This window comes from Pagrus pagrus (assembly GCF_965226575.1).
Source record: "Pagrus pagrus genome assembly, chromosome: 18".
Lineage (NCBI taxonomy): Eukaryota > Metazoa > Chordata > Actinopteri > Spariformes > Sparidae > Pagrus > Pagrus pagrus.
Genome location: NC_140202.1, coordinates 22,241,215 through 22,267,146, shown reverse-complemented (window position 1 = coordinate 22,267,146; position 25,932 = coordinate 22,241,215). Strand labels below are relative to the sequence as shown.

The 25,932-nt window shown below is 42.4% G+C and overlaps 1 protein-coding gene across 4 annotated transcripts; it reads right to left on the bottom strand.

The window, feature by feature from the left end:
* Window positions 1-8,781: 8,781 nt before the first annotated feature.
* keap1a (kelch-like ECH-associated protein 1a) lies at window positions 8,782-25,690 on the bottom strand. Of its 4 annotated transcripts, XM_084381851.1 has the most exons (13): window positions 25,666-25,690; window positions 24,873-25,068; window positions 16,934-17,793; window positions 16,300-16,499; window positions 16,013-16,169; window positions 15,810-15,902; window positions 15,547-15,693; window positions 15,339-15,445; window positions 14,660-14,789; window positions 13,091-13,287; window positions 11,284-11,489; window positions 10,944-11,120; window positions 8,782-9,539 (listed from the first exon to the last, which is right to left on the bottom strand). In XM_084381851.1, exons 3-13 carry the CDS (start codon window positions 17,141-17,143, stop codon window positions 9,364-9,366), a joined length of 1,800 nt encoding a protein of 599 aa, XP_084237977.1. In that variant the 5' UTR covers window positions 17,144-17,793; window positions 24,873-25,068; window positions 25,666-25,690; the 3' UTR covers window positions 8,782-9,363. The 4 variants fall into 4 exon arrangements, with proteins under 4 accessions (XP_084237977.1, XP_084237976.1, XP_084237979.1 ...); XM_084381850.1 differs by lacking the exon at window positions 25,666-25,690 and having other exon boundaries at window positions 24,873-25,226; XM_084381853.1 differs by lacking the exon at window positions 25,666-25,690 and having other exon boundaries at window positions 15,339-15,406; window positions 24,873-25,226.
* Between the last annotated feature and the right edge of the window lie 242 nt (window positions 25,691-25,932).

The following is a 25,932-nucleotide window of genomic DNA, read 5'->3' as shown; positions in this document are numbered from 1 at the left end:
GTCACCTCCATGTTGGTGGAAAACCCACCTGATTGTTGACATATATTGTAGTTTGTAAGATATATATATAACGACATTTGAACCCACCTGTGACATGCTCAGAAACCTATATGTTTGGACCCTCTTACGTGTCAGAACCACTGTCAGATAAATTCAGTATAATGTGCATATTTAAGTTTTTTGTCCCAACAACTACACAAAAAAAAACAACACATTAGTTTCTGGAACAAATTCAGCGGAAAATGAAAGTGTACTGTCAGATAAGTAGAGCACATCACCCTCTGTACGGCAAAGACATTGTTATCTTGTTGGCTGGGAGCACTGCTGTTTAACTGTCATTACTTCCTTAAACACTAATTTTATAGCATCTCTGCATCACTGGGTTGTAGACAGTGGACAGTAACAGGGAAGGAGGGAGGGACAGAGACAGAGCAGATAATGTGATTTCAGAAGCCAGATCCGCGCCCAAAGTATTATGACTACAGAGTATGTGACTTCATTTATAAACTGTCATTGTCACTGCTTTTAAAAACCAAGTGATGCTCGCTTAATCGCACAGCAGCTAACCCTCCGTCCCGACACGTGTGGAAGTGAAAAAAGCTCGATCAATTGATTTGTTTCATTGGACCCAAGCCTCATAAATCCTAAGAAGATTATAGAGGTTATGAAGATCATGTGGAGTCACAAAAAGGGGAAAACAGCCAATGAATTCACAACAATGTCTTGGAAATGTGCCTCAAATTATGATTAATTACATTTAGGAAAAGTCATCCTCAAAAAAAGGGGGTTTTAAGATATGCAATCCCATATAGATAAAATAATGAACTCCATCTTTTGGCTTTAAAGGATAAGTTCAACCAGAAATGAATGAATTGGTGCCCTGAGATTGCAAATTGCAAACTCCAAGCCCTGAGATGCCTCTCCAGAAGGCGTTTTGGGTGGCTGTGGCTCAGGGGAAGGGCCAGCGTCTTGTTATCGGAAGGTCGCTGGTTCGATTTCCCTGGTCGCTTTGGACAAAAGCGTCTGCTAAATGCCCGTAAATGTAAAAAAAATGAGTTTTGAATATTTTCGCGCCTGTCTGTTTGCTGTTCGGTTGGTTTGTCAGCATGATGACACAAAACCCTCTCGACGGATTCCCACGAAACTTGGACCGAGTTTGGTTCTCGGGCCAGAATAGACCCACATTAACTTAGGTGTGGATCCGGATAAAGGGACGGATCCCTGAATTTCATCCTCACTTTCTTTCACATTGTGAGATAGGGTCTTTTTCAACATATTCGTTAACTTCCGTGGGAATAATGTATGGATTTTGATGAAACAAATCAGCTGTATTTAGATGGTTGGTATCTATGAGTGAGTACAATTTCAAGTGGATCCTAATACAAATCCAGATCTAGTGGATTTAAATATGTTTTATTTGGTATTGGTGTTATTAGGTTTGATTATGTAGTCCCCATCAGAGACACTGTTTTGCTTTGAAGCCCCAGAAATGTTTTGTGGACGACAAAACTTCACCCCACTTTCCATCGGCGAGCAGATAATGATGGCATTTTTTCATTTTTGGGTGAACTTATCCTTTAAATCATAAACTAATCAGTAAAACTTTGCAATTATACAAAACTGCAGCTCCAGACTGAATCACAACAGTTAATGTACAGGCAAAGATTTTTGCAGGATGCAACAACTGGAGCACAGAAATATTGACCTGGTTAATTGGTGCTGCTGACACATTGCAAGAAGTATGGGAGTGACACGCTGGGTCCCGGGGAAAACCATAACAGGAGCTCACGTATTTTAGCGTAGATAAGACAGGCTGCAGGACGGCAGACTAAACATAAACACTCTGCAGGTATACATTCAGAGCTGAGGAATCTTTCCACTGCGGCAGCACGACAAAGTTGGTAACAGCTGATGTTCAAAGTGGAGCTGGGCTGAAAGTCAGCGAAAGATTCAACACAGATGGTACAAATACAACAACACTGACGAGCTAATACCTGCCTCCCTCGTTATATGTACAGCATTCGGCTTTCCATATACTGTACAGTGTTGCCCATATACGCAACAGTAGCAGCAAAAACAAAGGCAGCATGAGAGATAATCAGTCTTAAGTCCTCATCTAAACTACACCCAGTCTGTCCAATGCCTGCTGGCCCTGGGGATTGTGCTGGAGTTTTAATCCACTTAAAAGCAGAGGACCTCTGCTGCTGTTTCCAAGGGGCTTGACCCACGTCGCACACACACTTATACATAAACACACATGCACAAAAACAATCAGAAGTATGCGGCACTATGCACAAATTGAGCCTCATAAACACACAAGGGTTTTCTTTTTTCACACGTGCACAGACGGACGCGTGCGTTCCACACGTTGATCCGTGCTCAGATTTGAAAGGCGCTCATGATGTATTGATCATGAAATGTATAGTAACCATGTCGAGAATAAAAACTGTAAACCCATACGGGAGGCCGATGGATTGCCGAGGCACAACCCAACGCTGACTGGATTTATTGAAGAGGGGTCAACAGTAATTCCACCGCCATTGTTCAACTCCACTTTCTACTGTAGGCCTGCTACAGTGTGTGTGTGTGTGTGTGTGTGTGTGAGGGAGATCTAAGTTCTCGACCTTTAATATCACAAGAATTTCAAAAGGAATTTGCTCTATTTTTCCTCTCCGCTGCACTGAAACAACAGGAAAATAAACAACAATGTTCATATTCATGTGCTGAAAACGAACTGTGATAGAATGTTTTTTTTTTTTTTTTAATCAAAAATAAAAAAAAAAATAATTTTGATCATGTTAAAATGGTTTATTTTGCGCCACGGACACAATGTCATACTTTTTCTCTTCTTGCACCAACGTTTGTCGTTATCTAATTTGAAATGTACTAATTCCTTATTCTTGCGGAGGGAGGGCGAACCACTGACTTGAACAGCTGCTTCATGACCCAAAAAACTGTCAGTCTTTCCCTGGAATAAATTGTGGAATATACCATCTTTGGGTACAGGGGGGAGCCGGGAACGTGCATTTGCAGGAAAGCGGGCGCCACTTGCGCGTCCGTGCGTTTTGGCCGCATCCAAATTTGTGCCAGAAGAATATAAACCCGACTTCTTCCACCTCGAGGTGTTCAAAGTGTCCAAAAGGTCGAACACGAGGAATACTTTGTAGCGGTCCTTCCCTGTGTTTCTGCGCCGTGTTTCTGGAGGACCCATAGTAGAATCAATTCAGCGAGAGGGGAGCTTGAAACCGCGCACTCATGCTTTCCTCCGAGTCTGAGAGAAACACAGTTGAAGTGAACACACAGACCAGTCGGCCGCACTACATGCCCACAACAGACAGGCTCCGATCACTAACGAAAAACAACAGCAGCCTCTCTGCATATATTACGATAATACTCTACCAAACACAATGCGAAGATCTTAGAGAAGCTGCACACCGCTGCAGACATTTTAGAGCAGTTCACAATGCTGATCTTTAAACGTATAAGGTCAGTGTGGACTCACTGAGGAGTGCCACAAACACGTTGTACACGCCGAAAGGAACATCAGCACTAATAAAATGTATTTTCAAACAATTTGTTTATATTTGCTCAGCCGAGAAGTGTCGCCAACGTATATAATTTTAAATTAGCTAAAAAATGATTGGGGTTCGGTCTTTTTCTCGACCCCCACATAAGGTTGTTATTTTACTTCTGGTAGATACGAATGCAGATCTTATTTTAACCTTCATCAGGCAATGTGACTCATAATTTGATGCTCAAGACCAGCTTCCGCTGTCACGCGCATGCACGTGCGCGCACGTGAGCGCGTGCACGCATGACCACATATTCCAACTGAAACTTTGTTGTTTTTTTGATTCAACATTTGCACACACCGAACAGAAACAGGTGAATAAATGAGAATCCATCGTGACAAATTTAGATAAAGAAGTTCGGATTAATTCGATAACTTATGCAACAGTATATTGGCCGAGTGCATTGTGCACAAATGCTTCCCACTCATTTTTGCTCATTCATAACAGCTTCACCAGTCTGTTGCTCTTCACCGATCAGCCCACTGCATCAGCTGCCTGGCTCAAGGGCATCTGTTGACAGAGAGGAGGTTGAGGATATATAAGCTGACACTGTCATACATGGTAGCATCATCGCTAACTCACAGCCAATCCGGGGCAGCGACAGCCCCTGAAGTTGAAAAACTAAACAAACTTTTGCGCCAGGTGTTGAACCCACACCTGCTGGGTACCATGCGGTCTAAAGTAAAAATGTAAAAAAGTCCAGCATTTCCTGTAAAAGTAGGTAGAAAATGTGCCGGCCACAGACCAGAAAACCAGCAGTATTCAGGGTCAGATTAGAGAAAGCAGTCTGACCTTTTAACCACCATCGTGTGGCAACACCTGCTGCAGGCATCTGGATGATCAGCTGACGTTAACGCACATCAAGTTTCATGTACTCGCAGCAGTTCATCATGACAGTCTACGTGGATCTTGACTAATGTGGGTGCAGTATTTGCATGCATGTACAGTACCCACATGCCCCTGCGCGCACGTAATCCTCATTTGAATGTGTTTGTGTGCGCCTCGCTCAGGGGTGTGTTTCCACGCCACCAGCCCGCTCACCAATGTCACCTTCATGGGTGGCTCCATCGTAGGAGCATCCTTCAGAATGTAACAGATTAGCTTTGCAGGCAGGGATGTTGATGAGGTCATCACTTCCCAAGGTCACACCTACACAAACCTAGCTATAGGCCCCACTGGCATTAAAGCCCCCCCCACCTCTTCAGATCCTATAGAGGCTCGATTCCACCTCCTGCCTGCGTGCAGATCTGAATAAAGCAGAATAAGCCATATCCAACAGGATAAGCCTTATTGTAATACTCAGTGATAGAACAGGCTGCTTTGGCCCCTTCAGGCTTCCATCACCCAGTGAGCAGACTTGGACAGCTCTGTGTTACAACATACTGCACTGTCACTTATAGTATTTCTAAGCTCCTATAGGCTGCTTAATCCCTATACGCACATTTCAGCCTGCTGCGTAGCTGCAACTCTGTTCAGCGGTGATTGATGATCAGATCAGTGCTTTTAGATTCTATTACTTCCCGTACTCATATATTTGAATATGATTAGATGGACATGAACTGTGTGTAAAACTTCCAAAAAAAAAATGAAGCACAAAAGACGAACATCTGCTGGGCTCTGAGAGCACTTTCAGGTCCTAATTTTGTTCTTTTCCGTCTGTTGGTGTACCTGTGCATGGTTATAATGGCTTTGTGGTATGATAAAGTCACTGATGACAGAGTCTGTGGACGAAGATGAAGATTTAAAGGATAAGTTCACCCAAAAATGAACATTCAGTCATCATATACTCACCCTCATGTCGATGAAAAGTCAGGTGAAGTTTCATTTCTGGAGCTTCACAGTGAAACAGCGTTGCAGCATTCTCCCAAACAACCCAAGTAGATGGGGAAAAAACATAGCATGGCTTGCACGGCTCCGTGGTGTAATCGGAAGCCCAGAGATCCCGAATTGATTGGATGAGACAGTGTTTACATCCTCTTTAAACACGAAGTCTTCACTGGAGCTGCTGAGCTAAAAGTGGTAGCACACGCTCCGTCTCAAGTGGGTGCATGAGCTCGACCGTGTGTCAAGGGCACAAATAACGTCTTTTCAAATCAATTTGGGATCTCGGGGCTTCGGAAAGCTTGGATTATGCCGGACAAGCTGTATGGAGCCGATTCGTGTCTTTTTTACGTTTTAAAACAAGTCCCCATGCTTCAGTTGTTTAGGAGAATGCTACAACGCTGTTTTGCTGTGAAGCTCCAGAGATGTTTTGTGGACCACAAAACTTCATCCAACTTTCTGTCAGCATGAGGGTGAGTATATAATGACAGAATTTTCATTTTTGGGTGAACTGATCCTTTAAAGTTGCAGGCTTCAGGGCTCCTTAAAGCTGAGGGCAGCTGCAGATTCAGGTGATAAATCCCTGCAGGTTCATCACTGTGAGCGACAGCGTCACGCTGTTATTAAACATATCAGTTATGGTCGCTTTAAATATTGCACTTAAAGGGTCACTCCACCAATTTTGCACATTTAAGTGTGTTCATGGGTCCCCATCTACTTTAGTTGTTTAGGAGAATGCTGTTTTGCCGCGAAGCTCCATAAATGTTTTACGGACCACAAAACTTCACCCGTCTCTCCATTGACTGAATTTTCATTTTTGGGTGAACTTATCCTTTAAGCTAAAACTGTTATTACAGTTTTTAGAGGTGGCAGCGGCGTCTTCTCCTCCGACAGTTCCTCTCGAGGTTGTGCGACTGCTCAGCGTTAGCGCAACAAGCATGAAAACGACGCACTCGTACAACGGCTTCATCTGCATGCGCACTAATTTCCCTCCACAGATTCTCCATGGATGGCAGATCTCCCTGCTGTACAGTGCTACATCTCTTTCTGTATTCCTCTCCTCCTCGTGAGACAATGAAGGCATTGAGGCAAATCTGTTTCCACAGCCTGTGAATAAGAGACAGCCAGCTTTGTTTTGCACGAGCGTGCGCACACACATATGCGTGTGTGACAGATAGAAAGGAACAAATGTGTTTGTGTACAGGCGCACGAGTATTTGTGTATCCATGCGCAAATGTGTGTGTGAGATGCCTGCGTCATGCGTTCGCCATGTGAGTCACTTGCTCTTGTGTAGGGGTTTTAAGTAGTGAGTAAGAGCCCTCTACTGCCTCGTCCTTCTCTCTGGGGCCCCAAACCAGAGCACAACCAGGAGCTCTGCTGCTTCTTCCTTTTCGTCCACGGCCGCATCTCTTCCGCTCATCGCCCAACAGGTTGTTCTGTCAATACTGGGCGCTCACAATGTGCTGCGTGTCCATGAGTTTGAAATCTGAGAGACAATTCAAAGGGAGACAAACACGCAACCACCTGCCTGCCTAGTATTCCAGAAAAAGCGACAAAACAAACATGACCATGAACACTTTTTCCCCTCGCTGGTGTCTCTCTGGTGTCAGAAATCTCAACATCATGAGACGACTCAGGCTGTATTTGAGTTACGGCTCTGTCCAGAACTGTCTTCTTCAGTGGCCCGCTGGGGATAATTGCAGGTGAGCCATGGAGGAGATGGAGAGAAGCAGTGTACAGAGAGATAAGTAAACACACAAGTGACGTCTGCGGTTGATGACTAACGCTGTAGTGACTCAGGTACCCTCTCTTTCTTTCCTCAGGAAAGCTGGGATAAAGGTTCCTGACAGGGCTCCTCTATAGCTATAAAACATGCACAATAATCTTTATCCAAACAGGATACCTCCGCTCACAGTCTGCACATTCTATATTGATACTGTTTTGGTGATGTGTCATTGTTTGTCTCGGTCTGAAAAGATTTAGATCCTTATTCTTATTTTTTGCTTTGTTATTTCTGAGCTGTCAGTGTCGTGGCACTTCTTTCAGGGTGCTTTTAAATGGCAAAACAAAAACAAAAACAAAAAAAAGAGAAAGACATTTGTTTGCTGCTGTTTTTAGACTTACTCCACCATCTAGTGGTGGTGAGTGTGCTGTTACACATTGGGACTACACAGGCCTGGTCGCCTCTGATCTGTGCTGGCATGGCTGTGGACAAGTGGGAATCATGGTTAATATTTTGTGGCATTGTTCTGGAGTAAAGTGAGAAGGTTTGGAAAGAAGTGGTTCATTTGTTTTCAGTTAAAATAAAGACAAAGTCTTCTCCTTGTCCTCTGGTTTGTTTACTAGGATATAGGGCTTTAAAAAACAAACCCCAAACCCTTCTGGTTGCTAAAGGATTGTTTTTAATTGAAAACATTAAACAATTAAACAAATTGTCAATAAATAAACAGTTTTGACTTTCTGTGTTTTATTTTTTGTGTTGCATCAACAAAATTAAAGTTAGCATGCTAACCAGCTAGCCCGGTCCAAAGCTCCTGTGCTCGCGACGTTGGCACCGACTCTCCCCTGGTGCTCTGAGCTCCCGGTCCGGACTGACGGCTGCACAGCTAACTGAGCTAACTAGCTAACTGAGGTTGAGTATGAATTCGACAGGTGGCCAGTTCTTACATATTGCGCTTTTAAATCGGAAGACTGCTTCTCAACAGAAACTCGGTTACTTCAGTATTTTGATAATATGATGTAATGTTGGAAAGCACTTCAGCATTGCGTATTAGCAACTACTGCTGACTAATACTGAGCATCCCTATATGAGATGATCCTGAAACCTTGGTTCCATAAATGCAGATCAAACAATATGTTGAGGATGTGAAAATATAACTGTGAGGCACTGTGCTGTACATTCCCCTGTGGTTTTATATCGCCCTGTACTTTTTGTTGTTGTTTGTTTTGTTGTTATATATATGTATATAAATATTTGTATACCAGTAAACATTTAACTTATAGGAGACATATTTTTATTTTCGGTTACTACTAGAATAGGTTTACATGCTTTAATGCTCAAACACATCCTATCCTCACACTGTGCAGTGCTGCAGCCTCCTCTGATTGGCCAGCTCGCACATGCCTGAGCCAGCACCACTAACAATGACAGAGCAGCTAGTCGCTACAGTGTGATGTCACAAAGTCATGGAATTAAAGGCGGGACTACTGACGAGGGGTTTCAGGAGCAGTGTTTTAAGTGGGAGAGAGGAGCTTCTGTTGGTGTGGACAAAAAACAACGTACTGGGACTACAAACTTCTGAGGATGCATCCTAATAATCGAGATCACAAGAGAAACAAATTGGCATTTACGAGCATCAAGGACAAATAAGAATTGCAATGCTGAACATATGGTGCAGAAATAAAATATTTATTATTCACACACTTGATTAAATGTATTTTTAGAAACACGACATAAAATAAAGTGAATGCACAAAAAAAAAAAATCAAGAAAATCTCATACACCATATGGCAGTTTTTGGGTAAAACTACCGTATATTGGCACAAAATAAAGAAAACACATTTAAGAAAAGTGCTCATTTAGACACAGTCAGAGGTAGAGATACAACACAAAGAGAGGAATTAGAAAATTAGGACATTCAAACTCAATTTACAAATACAATTGAACACTGACAGATTCAAAACAGTTGTGGAATAACATTATTTAATTAAATAACACCGTCGTTTTGAGATTGTATTCGTAGCACCTTGTTCTTCGCGAGGTCACCTTCATGCTACCAGTTTTTCTGCCCCCCTTTCGCAGAAATATGATTCTTCCTCCACGGTGCGATACGAGCGGGATCCGTTGCGATACGAGGACGAGGAGTTTTCAAATTGGAATGTTTCTTTTATTTAACGCACTTCACCCTCTCTTGAAAAGCAGCACCACTTGGAACCGTATTCAACACTTGAACAGATTTTGCTCCTTGTCCTACGTGGCTCCGTCCTCGTCCTCTTGTTCTGGCAGGCTGCCGGGACAGGGCTCCATGGTAACAGCGACGCCCATGCCGCTGCGTCCAACGGGCATGTCGGTGACGCACGTCCATTCATTTCTTTCGGGGCAGTAACACTCGACGCTGGCCAGGAAGCCATGCTGGTTAAAACCTCCTGGATGGACACACACAGACACACACACATGTTTAATGAAGCTGTTAATAAACCAATTAGGGATCTAATTGTCAACAGTTGTGTCAATGAATAATTAAATTAAATCGTTCTGTCTTTACACAATTTATTTCTAAATTTCTAAATGGATTCAAATGGTTATTATTATTTTTTACTTTTAGGGTTTTAATTGATTTTATTTACTAAAGCAGTTTGTTATTTCCTCTTGATCTGACATTTTATTTGCCTGCTGCTCGTCTCTTTACTCTGAACATCTGAACCACACTGAACCACTCTATTTAATTAACACAGAGGCACTAAGCCACATTAGGAAGAGCTCACACTGTTGTAAGTAACAGAGGATCTCACTGGCAACCTCCTGACCTAACTGTTTTACTCATTAATCAAAATAATTACTTGACAAGCCTGTATTGTTGTTGCTTCCACATGCATAAACATCAAGGGTATTTTCACATAAATCAGAGATATTTAAGGCCTTTCTAGGATTGACTTACTACCAGATAAAACGTTGTTTAACTCGTAAAAATAGGACATAAATGTTTGTGGCAGTGACAGCCCACAAAAATATGAGCTCATCATTTAATTAGCACTGACGTAGTTTCGCTCGAGCTCTTCTTCAGGCTCATGAAAAGGTACAACGGGCTTAGATGCATGAAACTACTCATGTACTAATTAGTGATGGCGCACAAAACAGGCCCGACTTCAGACAATCAACAGTGATCAATACAGGCGTCATCAGAAACTGTATAGAAAACACTCACACACACAAAAAAGAGATAATTAAGAAAAAAGGATAAAATAGTTCAATTCAATCAAAATAAAGAGATACGATTAATTAAAGAGAGAATAACAGATAACATTCAATCTAATAAGAAGAAAAAGGTTAAAAGAGAAGAAAATGAACTAAAATAAGCAACAAATATAATAATCTAAGAAACATATCTACCAGAATGGCATTCATTAGAGTGCATACCTCCGCCAAGGCAAATCAAATATCCTATTTGCTACTGTATAGCACCTGAAAAAAGACTGCCCCTTATGAAAACATATTTAAATCCCCTAGATCCAGATTTTTTTCATCAACGTCCATGCATTATTCCCTGAAAAATTACCAAAAATCTCAAAAAAACGACCTTTCTCGCAATGTTAAATAAAGTGATAAGACATTCCTGGATCCAAACCAAAAGTTAATGGGGTCTATTCTGGGCTGAGACCCATCCTATGTTCAAGTTTCATGGAAATCTGTTCAGTAGTTTTTGTGTAATCCTGCTGACAAACCAACAACCGGACACGGGTGAAAACGTAACGACCTTGGCGGAGGTAAAACAGATAAATAAGTTAAATCAAAACAAAATCAAAAGCATTCAGAGTGATGATGTTACTGACCGAGGACGTAGATGCGTCCCTGGTACACCGTGGCCCCGTGTGCACTGCGACAGTTCTGCATGGCGGCCCGGGGCTCCCACAGGTTCCTGGATATATTGTAACGCTCCACAGAACACAGCTGGCTCCGCCCATCATACCCTCCTATAGCGTACAGGTATGAGTTCAAACACACCAATCCTGCAGACACAGACAGAGAGGAAACAAGAGGAAATTGTTCAAAATTGAGGCGAAATGACAGTAAATACTCACCAAGACCAAGATATGACATGACACTGCTGGTTAACAGGAGCATAAAAAGCCTTTGTTGCTTTCATAAAGACAGGAGGACACACACACTCACCCAGGCCACTGCGTATAGTGTTCATGGGCGCCAGCTGGTGCCAGGTGTTAGTGTCAGGCTGGTATTTCTCAGCAGTGTTCCAGCGGTTCTGCCCGTCATATCCCCCGGCCACATACAGAGCTCCCCCACACGCCGCCACTCCAGCGCCCAGACGAGGGACCGACATCGGGCAAACAAAGGACCAGCGATTAGACTCTGGATCCCACCTGCAAAACAAACAGCAGTAGTGAAGTACACGGAGTTAACGTAGAAATAATCTGTTGACAATTCCTAATGAAGCTACATGTAAGTCAATTAATATAATCAAATTAGTGAATCAGTGCTGCAAAACTTTAAATGGATCAGAGGGCAGTGGCTGCGTGCAGCAACCTTCTCAGTCTACCCGAGTCGGTCAACTTTAAGTGGATTAGGTTAAGCTGGCAGCCATGTTTGGCAACTATTGACGAGCTTTATTTGAATCCAAAGAGGCTGTAACACGACGGAGAGCAGACAGAGACAAGAAAGTCCACATGAGTCTGTAGACTCTGTATGTGACGCTGTGATCCTGCCCTCTCACTGAACTCACATAGTGCAGAAACAAGTGATACGGGGGCAAAGTGGCTGAGACAGAGACACCATTCACCCTGTTACACTGCACCATCGCAAAGATTTTGAAGCTGTTATTTTAAAAGGTAAAAAAAGTTACAGAACGTTGCTTTAAAGCTGGAAACTTTGTAAATGCAAATAATGCAACAACGACAAAGAGGTGAGTCATGACGAGGCAGGTCGGACTGCATGTTCACCGCCCGGTTAATGATTAAAAAGTTGTTGGCTCAGTTCTCGGTACTGGGTGTATTCCAGCTGTAAACTGCTGATAGGAGGGTGGCAGATATTACATCAGCTGCTCGCTAACATTGGCGACGTGCCCTTGAGAAAAGCTCAAACGCGAGTCACTCCCCGGGGGTCAATGTGCTGACACCGACCCTGACCTCTGACCTCTGAACTCTGAAATGACTACACGTGGCAGAAGCAGATTTCAACAATAAAGATAAGACGTAATCTCAAATGTAGCACCTTTGGGACTTCCAGGAGAAGCACGGCTTCCTGTTGATCCTCTTACGTGTTGCTTGGATTCATTTGGGAAGCATCCTCAGGAGTGGAGACGTTTTTTTTTTTCTGCCAACCGTTGTTACCACGAATGACTCTAATCTGCTTTTGATGTGTTTCACGTTGAATTTTCATTTCAACACTTTTATCAGCTTTCATTACATCTAGCAGCTTCTCATGAAAAGACTTCCAAGTGGCGTCTGATGAGTTGTAATAATTCTCTTGTGACTTGCATCTTTTGGAAATCTATACCCTTCGGCGTAAAAAAAGGGACTGATGAAGCACACTTCTTTCGCTGTGAAGAAACGCTAATGGTATCAAAAGAGCTGTCACTTGGCTTTACTCGTGTTTTTTCTCACTAATTGATTGAAACTGATCTGTAACAGCTTTTCAAAAACTCCTCCCTGCTCGGCTGTGTGAGATGTAAAGCATTCCAGGTCGGCATTCCTGGGAAGCGTGTCTCGACGCGTTTCGCCGCGTTGTCGTCTAATTACGCTAAGAGGAATACCTGCGAAACTTCTTGACTGCTCTTTAGTTTGAATGGCAGCTATTCATCCCACCTCTCTCATGCCATTATCCATACCTACACTGAGGTAAATGCACTTGAGAATGTGCGTACAGGGGCAGGAAATCCGTGCTTATTGCAATAATATTCCATTAGAATCAAATTGCTTCTCGAGTGTCTGGTTGAGTGGATTAATCCACCTGAGGAGTGTCTCACCTCTCCGCCGTGTTGTGATGCGTGGAGCCCTGCGAGCCGCCGACGGCGTAGATGCAGCCGTCCACCACGGCCACCCCGACCCTGTTCCTGGGGATGTTGAGGGGGGCCCGCTGGCTCCACTGGTTGGTCATCGGGTTGTAGCAGCTCAGGGCGCTGGACTCCGTGTTGTTTTGAAGCGACAGGTTCCTCCCTCCAACCTGGATTCGCAAAAAAAAAAAAGGGGGGATTAGAACGGAGATTATGTTGATCTCTTCAAGCTGTCAAAACAAACATTAGTCCGTTCAGGAGTGACAGGTAGACGCTGACACAAGAAGCAGAAAAGTGGGTCAAATAGAAATGTGCCGGCACAGACAGCGGCACAACACAACAGCAACACAACACAGTTTGAATCCAGTGTGTTTCCCATGTGTCATAACATATCATAATATAGTTTATTATGTTTTGCAGTGTATCGCATCATTGGCCACCCTGATCTTGCTGTACAAAGCTGTACTTCAAATACATTGTGAATTTTTGGCATTTTTGTGATTCCTTGCGTATTCCCAGCCTCGACAATCGCTCGTTTTTCACTCGATTTGGTTGAAATTGGTCCTGAACATCCAAGAAACCCGAATGATCTGCAATATGCATTCGTTGAAGACAGTTGCAGCTGCAACACGGTTACAATCATCAAAATAATAACAGTAAATCATTATTTTTACCCAAATGAAGAATCTTTCATTTTCACAAACATCCACATCTCAACTAGTTTTCATTTTCTTGCAAACAAATGACTCTGTGTCGTATTAATGCAGTTCTTTCACATCTAAAAGTTATTAGGTCCAGCGTAAAAAATTGAGTGCCTCAGATCTTAAAATATAGCTTCGGAGCTGAGAAACTCACCGTTTTCATTGCATTTTTAACACGGAGGGTGATTTTAATGTCCTTGAAAGTTTTTTTTTTTTATGTGAAAGTGTTAATATTCATTGCATGTATATAAAACATTCAAAGATGTTATATTTCTCATTCATAGTTCATATATATTTCTTTAAAAACTAGTTAATTCTTCCTACTACTGGCTGTAATATTACAGTAAGTGGTTTTATTTCATTGGTACATATTTAGCTCTGAGGGATAAACTTCACAAATGCATAACTTAAAGGAGTATTTGGAGGACAGCTATAGGATTATGGAAGGTTTCGTGAATTTAATAGAAGTTCATTGATTATAGCAGAATAGAAGTTTGAGTAATCCATCCATGACACGATCCGGGCAAAGTTCAAACTTCTGGATGAGTTGGCATGAAATGACCCTTTAGTATACTGCCACACACCATGAGTGTGTTGAAACGTATAGGTGCGATTATCTTGTGCAATTTTCCATCTTGGTCTTTTCTATATGTGAAATGTGGTGTGAATGTATATAGTCATTTATATTATTATTATTATTATTATTATTATTATTATTATTATTATTATTATTATTATATTTACTTAATTTACCTTGTTTCATTATTATCGATCATTCTTTTTTCCCTCAGTCAAGTTAATTTCCCTGGAGAGGTATCTTGTTATAACTGGTGCAACTTACAGTGTAGAGCAGCCCAAACAGCGCACAGGCTCCCAGACCGCTGCACGGAGACGCCATGTCGGCCAGTTTGAGCCAGCAGTTCCTCCTGGGATCATAAGCCTCCATGGAGGCCAGTGAATGCTGCTGATATCTGAACAGAGACGAGGAAATGGTGAGTGGGCAGATGAAAAGCACACAGCAGAGAAAGACCAACAAGAAAAGGCCAGTGACTTAATGTGCTGGCACATGTACGCACGCAGTACCGGACTTCATGTTAAAAATGAAACTAATGTATTGCATGTCAGCTGCTGTTCATATCTGTGGTTTTACACAAGCCTTGTAAAATTGCTTTAATTAACGATGCTCTCGTTTACAGGGACAAGGAAATAAACAACAAAATAACATGACCTCAAATAACTCACGCAGATTGAAGAGCACCTACAGTATGTAAGGAAGACAGAGTGGATGACCTCCTGACAGCCACTGGGTGGCAGACTGAGACACTTTCTGGATCAGTGAGGTGCTCTGCTCACAAGTTGTGTATCATAACCGGACAGATATGCTCTGAACGCAGCTTACTCATCGACACGTATATCATAAAAAGTGAGAGAGGAGCCATTAGCACAAAGTGCTGCCTCATGATTAGTGTCTGATTATTAACAAAGAAATTGCTGTTGTATAAACTATGAGAGATAATCACCCGCCGGCCACGTAGATGAGTTGAGTCCCACGGTTGGGTGCAGGAGGCAGCTTCCTCAAAGTCATATCCTGGAAGATTTTAGACAGGAAGTCCTTACAGGAATTGGCCTGGAGTCAAAAGACAGGACAGAAAACTTAAACCTGTAAACAAATCTCAAATGTCTCTTCATTCGTTCATCAAGAAAACATGACGTGTTGCTGGAGTTTACCTTGAGGAGGATGGGGCAGGACAGCAGCTGGTTCTTCAGGAACTTAGGAGGGAGGGCGTAGATATGAACCGCGTTCAGGAGGGCGTGTAGGTACTGGGCTCTACCCTCCATGTCCCAGCGGACCCAGTCTGTGCAGGCCTTATACACCTAGCATGGATTTATTAAGACATATCAATATGTGGTTTGTTATGTACATCTAGATACACTCTTATCTTAGAGTTGTTTAACTGTAAAAAAACAAAATGTTCCTTAATGCCACACACCTCAGACTCACAGAGCACCTTCAGACTGTCCTGACTGATGAGCTCCAGCAGCTGGCAGTGAGAGAGGCTGAAGAACTCATCTTCTTTGGTCACCTAGGACACAAGCATGGTCAGATAAAGACATACTGACGACTGAGTTGTGCACATTTCAGTCCCTTTTCGCACGTTGCAATGTGCTGGCGCTCTCCATATTTGCGCCTCACCTCACTGAAGTGTGTATTGATGTACTCTCGACTCCGCTGGTGCAGCTCCGTGCAGCCGATCTCCTCGGCAAAGCGGGCGATGCCGATGACGTTACCGGGCTCCAGGTGCTTGGTGAGGAAATCGCAGCATGCCTTGGCCACGTCCTCCATCTGATACCTGGTAGAAAACAACAGGAAAAGGAGAAAAAAATCACTGATTCTTGCAAATTCTCCACCTAAAAGTATAAATAAAAAGTGTCAGATGTTTTCAGTGATTCAGGATTATCAGGATTACACAATGTGTTTACCTCATAGCAGCCAGGAGAAGGTGCAACACGCACTTCTCTCCCACTGTGATGTGGGAGGTGTAGGCAAAGTCTATAAGCTTTCCCACCACCTGGGGGCAGACGTCTCGCAGGGTGACCTCCGGGGCGCGACACTCTCTGAAGCTGCTGGTGAACATGGCTCTGAAGTAGGGGCTACAGGAGGCCAGAACCACCTTATGCACCTGGGTAGAATAATGGATTTGATGATACAGAAACACTGTGCTCACGCAGCAAGTCAAGACTTTCATCCCTTGGGACGACATGTAGATTGTGAGGAATCATATTGGATGTTGCGAGCTGTAATCTAAAGAGTTACCTGTACTGTTTATTGTTGGATTACTCCATTTAGTCAGTTTCAGGGCTCCTTACTCTGCTGGCACTTTTAAAAGGTGCAATGCGTAAGAATTGAAAGCATACCACAACTGGTACCTGCTGCTAACAGTATTCTGCTTATGCATCCATGACTGTAGCTACTGTTCGCTTATTAGCTCAGCTGGTCGTACAACTAATATTCCTTACACAGTGCACCTTTTAGTTTGTAAATTTATATTTTTGTTCCAGATATTGTGAAACAAACCTTCCACAAAGTTATTCCACTGATTATCTAATATCTCACCTTGAAGTCCACTGTCCTGTCCTTGTATGAGACGTGCAGCACCAGGTCACACAGCATCTCCTGCCGTCTGAACTCCTCCATCGCCTTGAGGGATCTGGAAGCGTGGGTCTCCACCGCGTAGTCGAGATAGCCGGACCCATGCATGGATGGGACCACGATAGCCGAGAAATCAGAGTCGCATGTGGGACGTCTCTTCCTTGGACAATGCATTCTGGGAGAGAGCACTCCAGATTATTTTTTTTGAGTAATTACCTGTTCGGTCTAACAGTCTTTTACAGTTCAAGTTTTTAGCTCTTATCCCATTTGGGTCTGATTTTCAACAGAGGAAATTCCTTTGGTCATCATTTCGTCAATGTAAAGGCTCCAGTTAGCACATGTCCTTAGTTCCTCCATTTTGAATGAGATTCAACACAAAAGTCCATTCATTTCCCAAAAAATTAGGGATGTGAGCAGTGTAATGGTATAATCCATTGCTGAACCCAGCCACAGTCAGCAGGCAGAGCGAGCAGTCCAGAGAAAAAGTCGGTCTCTACATGAAATACGTTCAGCTCATACGTTTCTCCGCGTGAACACGGCGTGTAAACAGACTTGCAGACTGTTCTGTCACCCACAGATCCAGGCTCCAACATGACTGACAGCCTCTGAATTAGGGTTTTCGACTGTCCCCAAAGCACGAGTCAAACCATGATCGTTAAATCGCTGCAGGGCCACATTTTACAAGTTTTTACAAGAAAATCCATTCTGACAGTTCGGAGAGTCGTCTGCAATTTAGTGTCCCACAGGAAAGTAGGAAGCGGCCGGCGAATGCGTGGCAATCCTGGCAGGGGTCTCTCCGGCCTTATCTTCTTGTGATGTTTATCCTGCACAAGAAAAGAAAATCAGATTGATTACGATAGATGACAGGCTTTCGGTGGGTTGCAAGGAAGCTAACAGAATCATGTGAATGTGTCGGTTCTTGTGTGTGTGCGAGGGTGTGCGTGTCACACACTCAGGGTTTCACTTCCTCGCAGCCGAAATAGAAAAGACACGCTCAGTCGCTGCTTCATGACACGGCTGTCGTCCAAGGAAAGGGCTTTTGTGTTTTATTTAGTCTGTAAATGGATAATCTGGAATAAATGCGCTTCCATTTCTACGCTGTTTTATTTCTTCAGAGCTGCTTACAGTCTTGGACCTCGACGGGGAAACAGAATAAGACACGAGAGCAGCAGAATTTGTTAATTAATCAGTCAGTTACTTGAAAGAAAAATTAATCTGCAACTATGTTGGTAATCCATTACCCATTTTATACATCTTTAAAGCAACATTATGTAACTGTTTAAGCTTAAAATAACAGCTTCAAAATGGTAAAGTGACTTATAATAGGGTAGATGGTGTCTCTGTCTCAGCCACTCCACCTCCCCATCACTCGTTTCTGCACTATGTAACATCGGAGAGCGCGTAGGATCGCAGTGTGTAACGCCTTACGGCAGCACATCACACACAGCACAGTTTTTTTGTAGTTAGCACGTTACGTTACATAACATCTGACAAATTGTTGGCAGAAACCTGGGAATCGTATTTCTACGACAGTTGTGTTCAGCACTCAGAAATGAATGTCAAATATTAGATGGTATCAAGTTCTGCTGTTCTTGTTCTTCGTGATAAATTGAATAATTTTGCTGTTTTGTATTATTCGTCGCACAAAACGAGATATTTGATTACGTCCTCTTGTGCTCTAGGGCAATGTGATGAGCAAATGTTATGGTTTTGGATTCCAAACGATACACTGAGCATAAAATCTGAAGTTAAAGAGCTGGTTCAGCTTCATAGTTAATCAGTCGAGTCCAGTTAAACCCTCTTTTATCTTCCTCCAGCCCAACATGAGACTCAAAGTGTGTGACTCACAGACTAGTGGCTGAGACTCTGTGGAGAGTAGACATCTATATAAAAAAAAAAACACATTCACACTAGAAGCAACAGAAAATATGAACCAATTCCTACCAGACACCAGACGCTGCCGCTGACCAAACACTCCACTGCTTCCCTTCATCACATCCACTCATGTGTTCCCATTTATTTTCTGCGCAAGTGGTAAAACCACTCCCTCGTGCGAGAGAAGGCTGGTGTTATCTGTCCAGCTTATCTCTGTGCTGACTGGAACCTGTTTGACTGTCTACCTAAACTTAGATGTCAAAGGAGCAGAGCGCTAATAACATCAATATGCCTCTGACGCAACAGGAAATCAGTGAATTAAAAGTAAACACCCTGTTGGAGTTTTTCCAAACAGCCCTTATCTTACAATTTATGATTAAAGCTCATGATTAATTGCCAATAAACCTAAAATTAGAAAGTGTACGCAAAGAACTCAGTGAACTGAGTCAGACAGCTTCATTGAAAGATCTTTATCGTTCCCCTCAGGCGCTGAAGTTGGAAGCACTTGAGTTTAATGTAATTACTGTATGTGGGTTCAAATGGTGCACCTGTCTCTAATAAAGCACTAATTAAGAGTCTCATTCGATTCATGTCAATTAATAAGCCTCTCAAGTGCAAGTGGATCCCTCTCTGTCGTTAGCATACAGGTAAATGTCAAACAAAGTGTATTTCAGTGCAGGGATAAGACTTCAGTCTAACATCATGAGAAATATGCTGATTCACTTCCCTGACAGGAAGGAGATTGAAGATAAATTCGACTCCAGGACTGCCCACTCAAGTCACAATGAGCTTAGCTTAGCATAAAGACTAGCAGCAGGAGGAAACATTACTTAGGTACAATTTTTAAGGTACTTTACTTGAGTATTTCCATTTGCAACTACTTTATATTTCCACTTCTCTGCATTTTGGAGGAAAATACTGTACTTTTTCCCGATTAAATGTATTTGTTAGCTTTAGTTACCACTTACTTTCGCAGATTACATGCTGCGTCAGAGCCACATTATTAAATCAACCTGTCTTTTATCTGCAATCAGATGAAAACACAGATATGTGACTTATACTACTACTTCACTACTACTATTACTACTAATCAGCAGAGCTTTACTAATGAAATTAAGGACACGCTGTAGCTCTCAACATGTGTTTGAGGGCTGCATCTTCAAGCACGCCGCCTCACATGATTCACAGGCATGCAGCAGACTCCTTCACTATGTTCTGCACATGTAGTTGCCGGCATCAGTTGTGAGTAGAAAAAAGCACAATATGTCTCTTTGACAGGCTCCTGATTGTCTCTGATTACCTCCCAATCCATTTCTTATTCACACCTTCTAGGTTTGGAGGATTTACTGTGAATTTACAATCACAACGCTTGAGAATTTGCCTACACATTCCTGAAATAGAGGGGTGTTTTCTCTTTGCACAACGTGGCAGACCCGGAGCAAATGCATATCGAGCAAACATGAAATCCCTGCATTCCAGAGCGTCACTCGCTGCTACAGCCTGAAGCAGAACAAATCAGTCAGGAGCCGACTTCAGCGGTGTTTGTCTACGTAGAAACCTCCAGAATCAACAGCAGTAAAGACGTTTTTAGCCTCGAAATAGACAAACACGGATCCTACGAGTGACAAAACTTTACTTTGACCTTTTGAGAACCACAGGAGCACTTAAAGCACCTGACTGATTAATGTTATACTTATCATTGTTTTTCTGTACTGTCAGCATCTATCAGATATTGTTTTTTGTGTGTTTTATAGAGCAAAGCACAAGAAAGGTTTTTGGTCAGACGGGAGTGCAGCTTTGCAGAGTTGCACAATCAAATCTGTTCAGCCTCGAGCCTTTTCCACTGGTCATATGACCAAAAGTGTGAGAGAGAAAGGGAGGGAGAACAGATATGCAGAGAAAATAGATTTTGAGGGCGACTTACTGTGATTAAGAGGAAAAAAAAGAAAGAGGGAGAGGAGTAAAAAGAAAAACCCTGACATTTAGCTGAAGGAAGATGTAAAAGGGAGAGATCAGGTCAAGGAGAGACTGAGAGAAGGGAAGTGAGAGTCATTAATACAATAGAGCTACTCAGTTTTCAATAAAGGGCCATTGTGTTTGGATATATCAGCCTGTCCTGCTCTCCTGATCAGGCTTTAAGGGGGTTAACAGTAAATGACTGTGTACACACACAGTTCTCTGAGCTTGGCTACTATATAAAACATTGCTCAAGCCTGCAGGAACACTGTGAGAACACTGTGAGAACACTGTGAGAACACTGTGAGAACACTGTGAGAACACTGTGAGAACACTGTGAGAACACTGTGACACTGTGAAGGTTTATTGATTTGAACTAGGTTTCGAAATGAGACCAAGGTCATGTCTAATATTCAGCTGCAGACTCCAGCTCAGAGTGTGAAGTTTTCTTATCGGATTCATGGGTGAGATTGTACTGAATGCCGGGCAGGAGTCAACAAACAGCTTTCTGATGCCATGTTATTTCAGAGGCGTGTAAAGACTGAGCGGAGGGCAGCGGATGTGGCACGCTCTGTGGATCTGTTGGTTCTCAAAGAGTACTGCTGAGGGTACAGGTCTTCTTCTTTTCATTACTGATTAATCTGTTGATCATTTTCTAGTTTAACTGATTGATTGTTTTGTCCAAAAAACATCAGAAAAAGGTTCAAACTTGTTCCCAAAGCCCACTAAAAATGTTTTAGTAGACAATAGACTACTGGGGCTTCGTTGAACGATCTCAAAAAGGAGATCAATGGTTATTTACTAGATTAAATTTGTACTTTTCAGATAACTCATTGATTTTTTTCAATCAAGACTGTTTGTTTACCATAAACAGACCGAGCAGTTAGTGTAGACTTCATAAAAAGAAACAACAGAGGCAGAGAGAGGCAGTTAACCATTTACAGACTGCTTCCGCTGGCAGATGGTCCGCTGGGAACACGTAAGACTGTGCAGCCGGCTTTAACGTGAACATACAGCATACTGCAGGACTTTACTTAAGGAGTGAAGACGCCCTCCATTAACCTTTTGAAAATATGCTGTCGAAAAAACTGCTGAGCCATAATGACAACACGCATCTTGCAATTTTTTTGTGACATAAGCTCTTTCTGCCATGTCATCTTTCAGCTGACTCGGGTCAAAGGTTGCTGATGACAAAGCTTTTATTCTGAAAAAACTCCCTGAGAAAGCACCAAGGAATCACTGAAAGCGAGGACGTTCAGGGAGAATTAAGGAGGAAAAAAGCCTCCTCTTAAGATATTTGGCAGTCAAAACTTTAGCCGAGCGCTGTGCAGGAACTACCGTGACCTAAAATAACACTTGAGAGTGAAGACTTGAGATTGCCCAACGCTGCTTCCTGGCCACAAACGCACCATAAGAGAAACGCTAAATATACAGCGCGCCGATTCATCGCTAAACAAAGGACATTCCTCTGTTATCTGCGGTGAAATGTTTGCCCTCGTAAACATTTGGGAACAGTTGACGTTGACACATGCAAAAAAAATATTGGTGATAATATTGCTGCAGACTATCTGCTGTATTGGGGCTTTGCAGTGTGTGTTATATAACTGACTTATTTACTCATCACAGCTTGTTCTCTTCCATTTTAAATGTGTTTCGTCACCTTCCTTGATAATGATGGACGTTTTATTTCCTTGTTCTTACACCCACACTGTATATTTACACGTATACCTGCAATTTCCTACTGTCACTGCTGCACAGCTCTTCATATCCTGGTGTTTTCACTTCACTCTGCTAGGACATACTGTACTTACTCTGCATTTTGTCGAGTGCTTGTACTATGTGGAATTACATAGAGTCTAATCTAATCTATATTTCCTGCAGGGCTTCACTGAGTGATCTTATTTTATCTAGAGCTGAAATAATATAGATAAAGGCTCTGACACTGTGCTAGTTAACGAGCCAATTAATCAGCACAGCAGCCCCGGCCCCCAGCCAGGTTGCTCCCAGTTGGTCACTGTTAAGGACTTTAACCACGTCAACCTTTACCTGCTGTGGCGTAGATGACTGAAAATATATTAGATTTATGTTTGTGTTAAGGACATAGTTTGTAACTGTCTGTGACTTGGTGGCTACAAGCTAAGGCTAGAGAGATTTGTTTCAATAATTAAGCTGTATGCAAAGAGTTGGATGGGAGATTCCCTCAGTTTATGTGGAAACTATCATCTATTTTTAATCCTCTCTTACTAATCTGGGCTTGAATTTCTTGTTTTACAACATTAGTAATGACTCTCAGCCGCCTGTTTTAGTCCACACGCCCACACACGCAACCTTGTATCAGACCGATGGATAAGATGGGAGACAATTGAGTACCTGATGCCAAGACCATTGCAAGTCTCCGTGTCCTCAGCCAACACAGTGATATTAGTCACCACCACCTAAGCTGGCTAAAGCCTGCGATACAAGCAGTAATGTTACATTAGGGCTGAGTGACATGGCCCTAGAATAATATCACGATATTTTTAGGCTGTATTGCAACACACAATATATTTCTCAGTATTTCATCATCTCAAAGCATGCAAATTAAATATCATTATATTTTAGACCAATTTACTTGAATATCGGTACTTTCACAAAATACTGACACAGTGATTTGGGCATAAAGATGAAGTGGGTAAAGGAAAGTATTAGAACAAGTCGAACAGTCTGTTAGTTAAAAGTTAAGAAAATGACGTCACTTTATTATAATGCAGCCTTTAAAACCGGGAAAAGACGACACTTATGCTACATCACAATATAACGATATGCAAAATCTAAGAAAATCTGCTGTATAGTCTCATATCGCTATGACGATATCAGTCCAGTCCTATCATGAAAGGAATCTTCTTTTTTGGTTTTGTTTGTTGGTCATTTTAACATACGCATGTTTTAAAGTCTCAACAATTAATTAGTCATTCAGGAAAACAATCGGATGATTAATTGTTCTGAGTTGTACAAATCCAGAGAATACTGAAAACTGCTTGTCATGGTGATGATCTTAAAATATGCCACACTCAAAAAGTCCAAACATCAGCAAAAATGGTAAAACTTTATAATAACTCACAGTTAATTAAATATTACTTCATAGTGATTTCACTGTTAACACAATCAATTAAATGCTTTGTAGACCAACTTCTAAATAAACGGCTGCTTGATAAATGGTTTGTAAAGCGTTTTATTGTTTGATAACAGTGAAACAATTATTAAGTAAAGTTTAGTCAACTATTAATTAATGATAACCAGAGACGTTTTGACGTTTAAAGGTGCAATATGTAGTTTTGGAGAAGAGATTAAAACTCAGAATTTTAATATTTATAACACTCACCAGGTAATAATACAAACTCAGGAAGGTGTATTTTTGCTGTAACTGAATAAAAAAGTTCTCAGTTCTCAGAGGGAGGAGATCCCCAGAACACTGTTTGAAGCTAGAAAGGTGGCAGGGTCCGCCACAAAGTAAAACATTATGGCATTGTGTTGTTTTTTAAGGTCAGTTTGTTTATTCAGTCATGAAAACAAAGAGTTTGTTTATTTAGTAAAATGGTCTTCCCCAAAACTACACAGTGCACCTATACGTTTGAAGATTGATTATAATGGTCAATCGATAATTGACTTTACTAACTGTGGCTGTTTGACTATTTGTGTTATATTCTTCCTAAAGTTGTATTTGTTTGTTTTTCATGCGGACGTTTCAGAAACATCTGACACTCAGCTCTCTGTTTGGTGAAATACTCACCATAAAACGGACCATGAGTCAAAGTTTCAATTCCGTTTTATGAGTCTGCGCACTGGTGAGGAAACAAGCTGAATGGTCGACGACAACACAATAAACTACCGGATATGTGAGAGTATCCTGTACAGAAAAAACTGCTATTACTGCGATCTGGTAGGAAGCAACACAAGAAATGTCCCGACTGCGGCTGTAAGATCACAAACACACGACACAGCCATGTCTGAACCTCTCAGTGATTTTTCTCCGAAGGGCGCGTCCGCTCACAAACTGCTCTTCTGACACAACAACAGCTGGAGATTTACTCACCTGAAACCGCAGCTGTCACGAGTTCCCACCGATCACTCCGTGGGACTTTTACGCACGACTTTTTCTTGGGTCCAAACGCGCAGCGAGTCTCCGCGAAGCTTCTCCAGATGCGTCTTGTCTTCACGTTAAAAGGCCAAATGTGCCGAGCTGTGAGCGTCGCTGCTGTTCTGCGTCGCCGCGGGCGCAGATCCAAAGTCTGGGGAGGAATGTGTGCACTGACATGACTCTGCAACTCTCCGCGAGCAGTGTGCGGGGCGGGAAGTACGCATGTACAGGGGACCTACACGGCAACAAGGCAGGAGAAGCATTCCTCAAACTGAAACTGAACCTCGGCCGGGGCAGGGCTGACAGGGATTATACAACTGCACACTCACCACTGCTCAACACCCTGCAGCAGGAGCGTATCGAGAAAACCCCCCTCTTATCCATCCACACCCACACACACACACTCTCTCTGGAGAGCAGGCTTCAGAGGAAACGCACAACAGTTCCGATGAAGTTTGATGATGGATGGTGATTCATGGATAAGAATGAAGCCGGCCCTGACTCTCAGCCCTGATGAATCACCCTGGCTGAGAGTGATTATCTTTCAACAAACAGTAAATCCTATAAGAACATGTACATTTAGGAGATTATGTACAGGACACTACAGCTGATAGATCTGTATCCAATATGATCATCATGAGATGATTAAATATAAGATACAGTAGTGAATCAACAAAAGTCAATAAATAACACAAAGCCGTTTAGAAGTATACTGATAAAAAGCCTCTGAAGGGCATATTAACCTTACCACCACGTCACAGCAGCTATAGATGCTGTATGTGTGCTCCTATTGCCTGTTAAACACCAGTCTTTGTTGCCATAAACACGGCTGGTGACGTCCTGAGGTCTTTTTAAAAACACCCAATTTTGTTGCTACAAACACGGCTGGAAATGTCCAGACTTCCTGTCAAAAGTATTTGTTTTTAACACCACAAACATAACTGGAAATTGTCCCAAGGTCTCATTAAAAACAGCTGTTTTTTCCACTTAAAAAAATAGCCGAAGATGTCCTGAC

Excerpts from the sequence above, each read along its gene's own strand:
- keap1a (XM_084381851.1), bottom strand. The coding sequence starts at position 17,143 with ATGCATTGTCCAAGGAAGAGACGTCCCACATGCGACTCTGATTTCTCG. Across the intron at positions 14,790-15,338 it reads CTCATCTACGTGGCCGGCGG|ATATCAGCAGCATTCACTGG; the intron begins GTGATTATCTCT and ends GTCTCTGTTCAG. Across the intron at positions 9,540-10,943 it reads GGGACGCATCTACGTCCTCG|GAGGTTTTAACCAGCATGGC; the intron begins GTCAGTAACATC and ends GTGTCCATCCAG.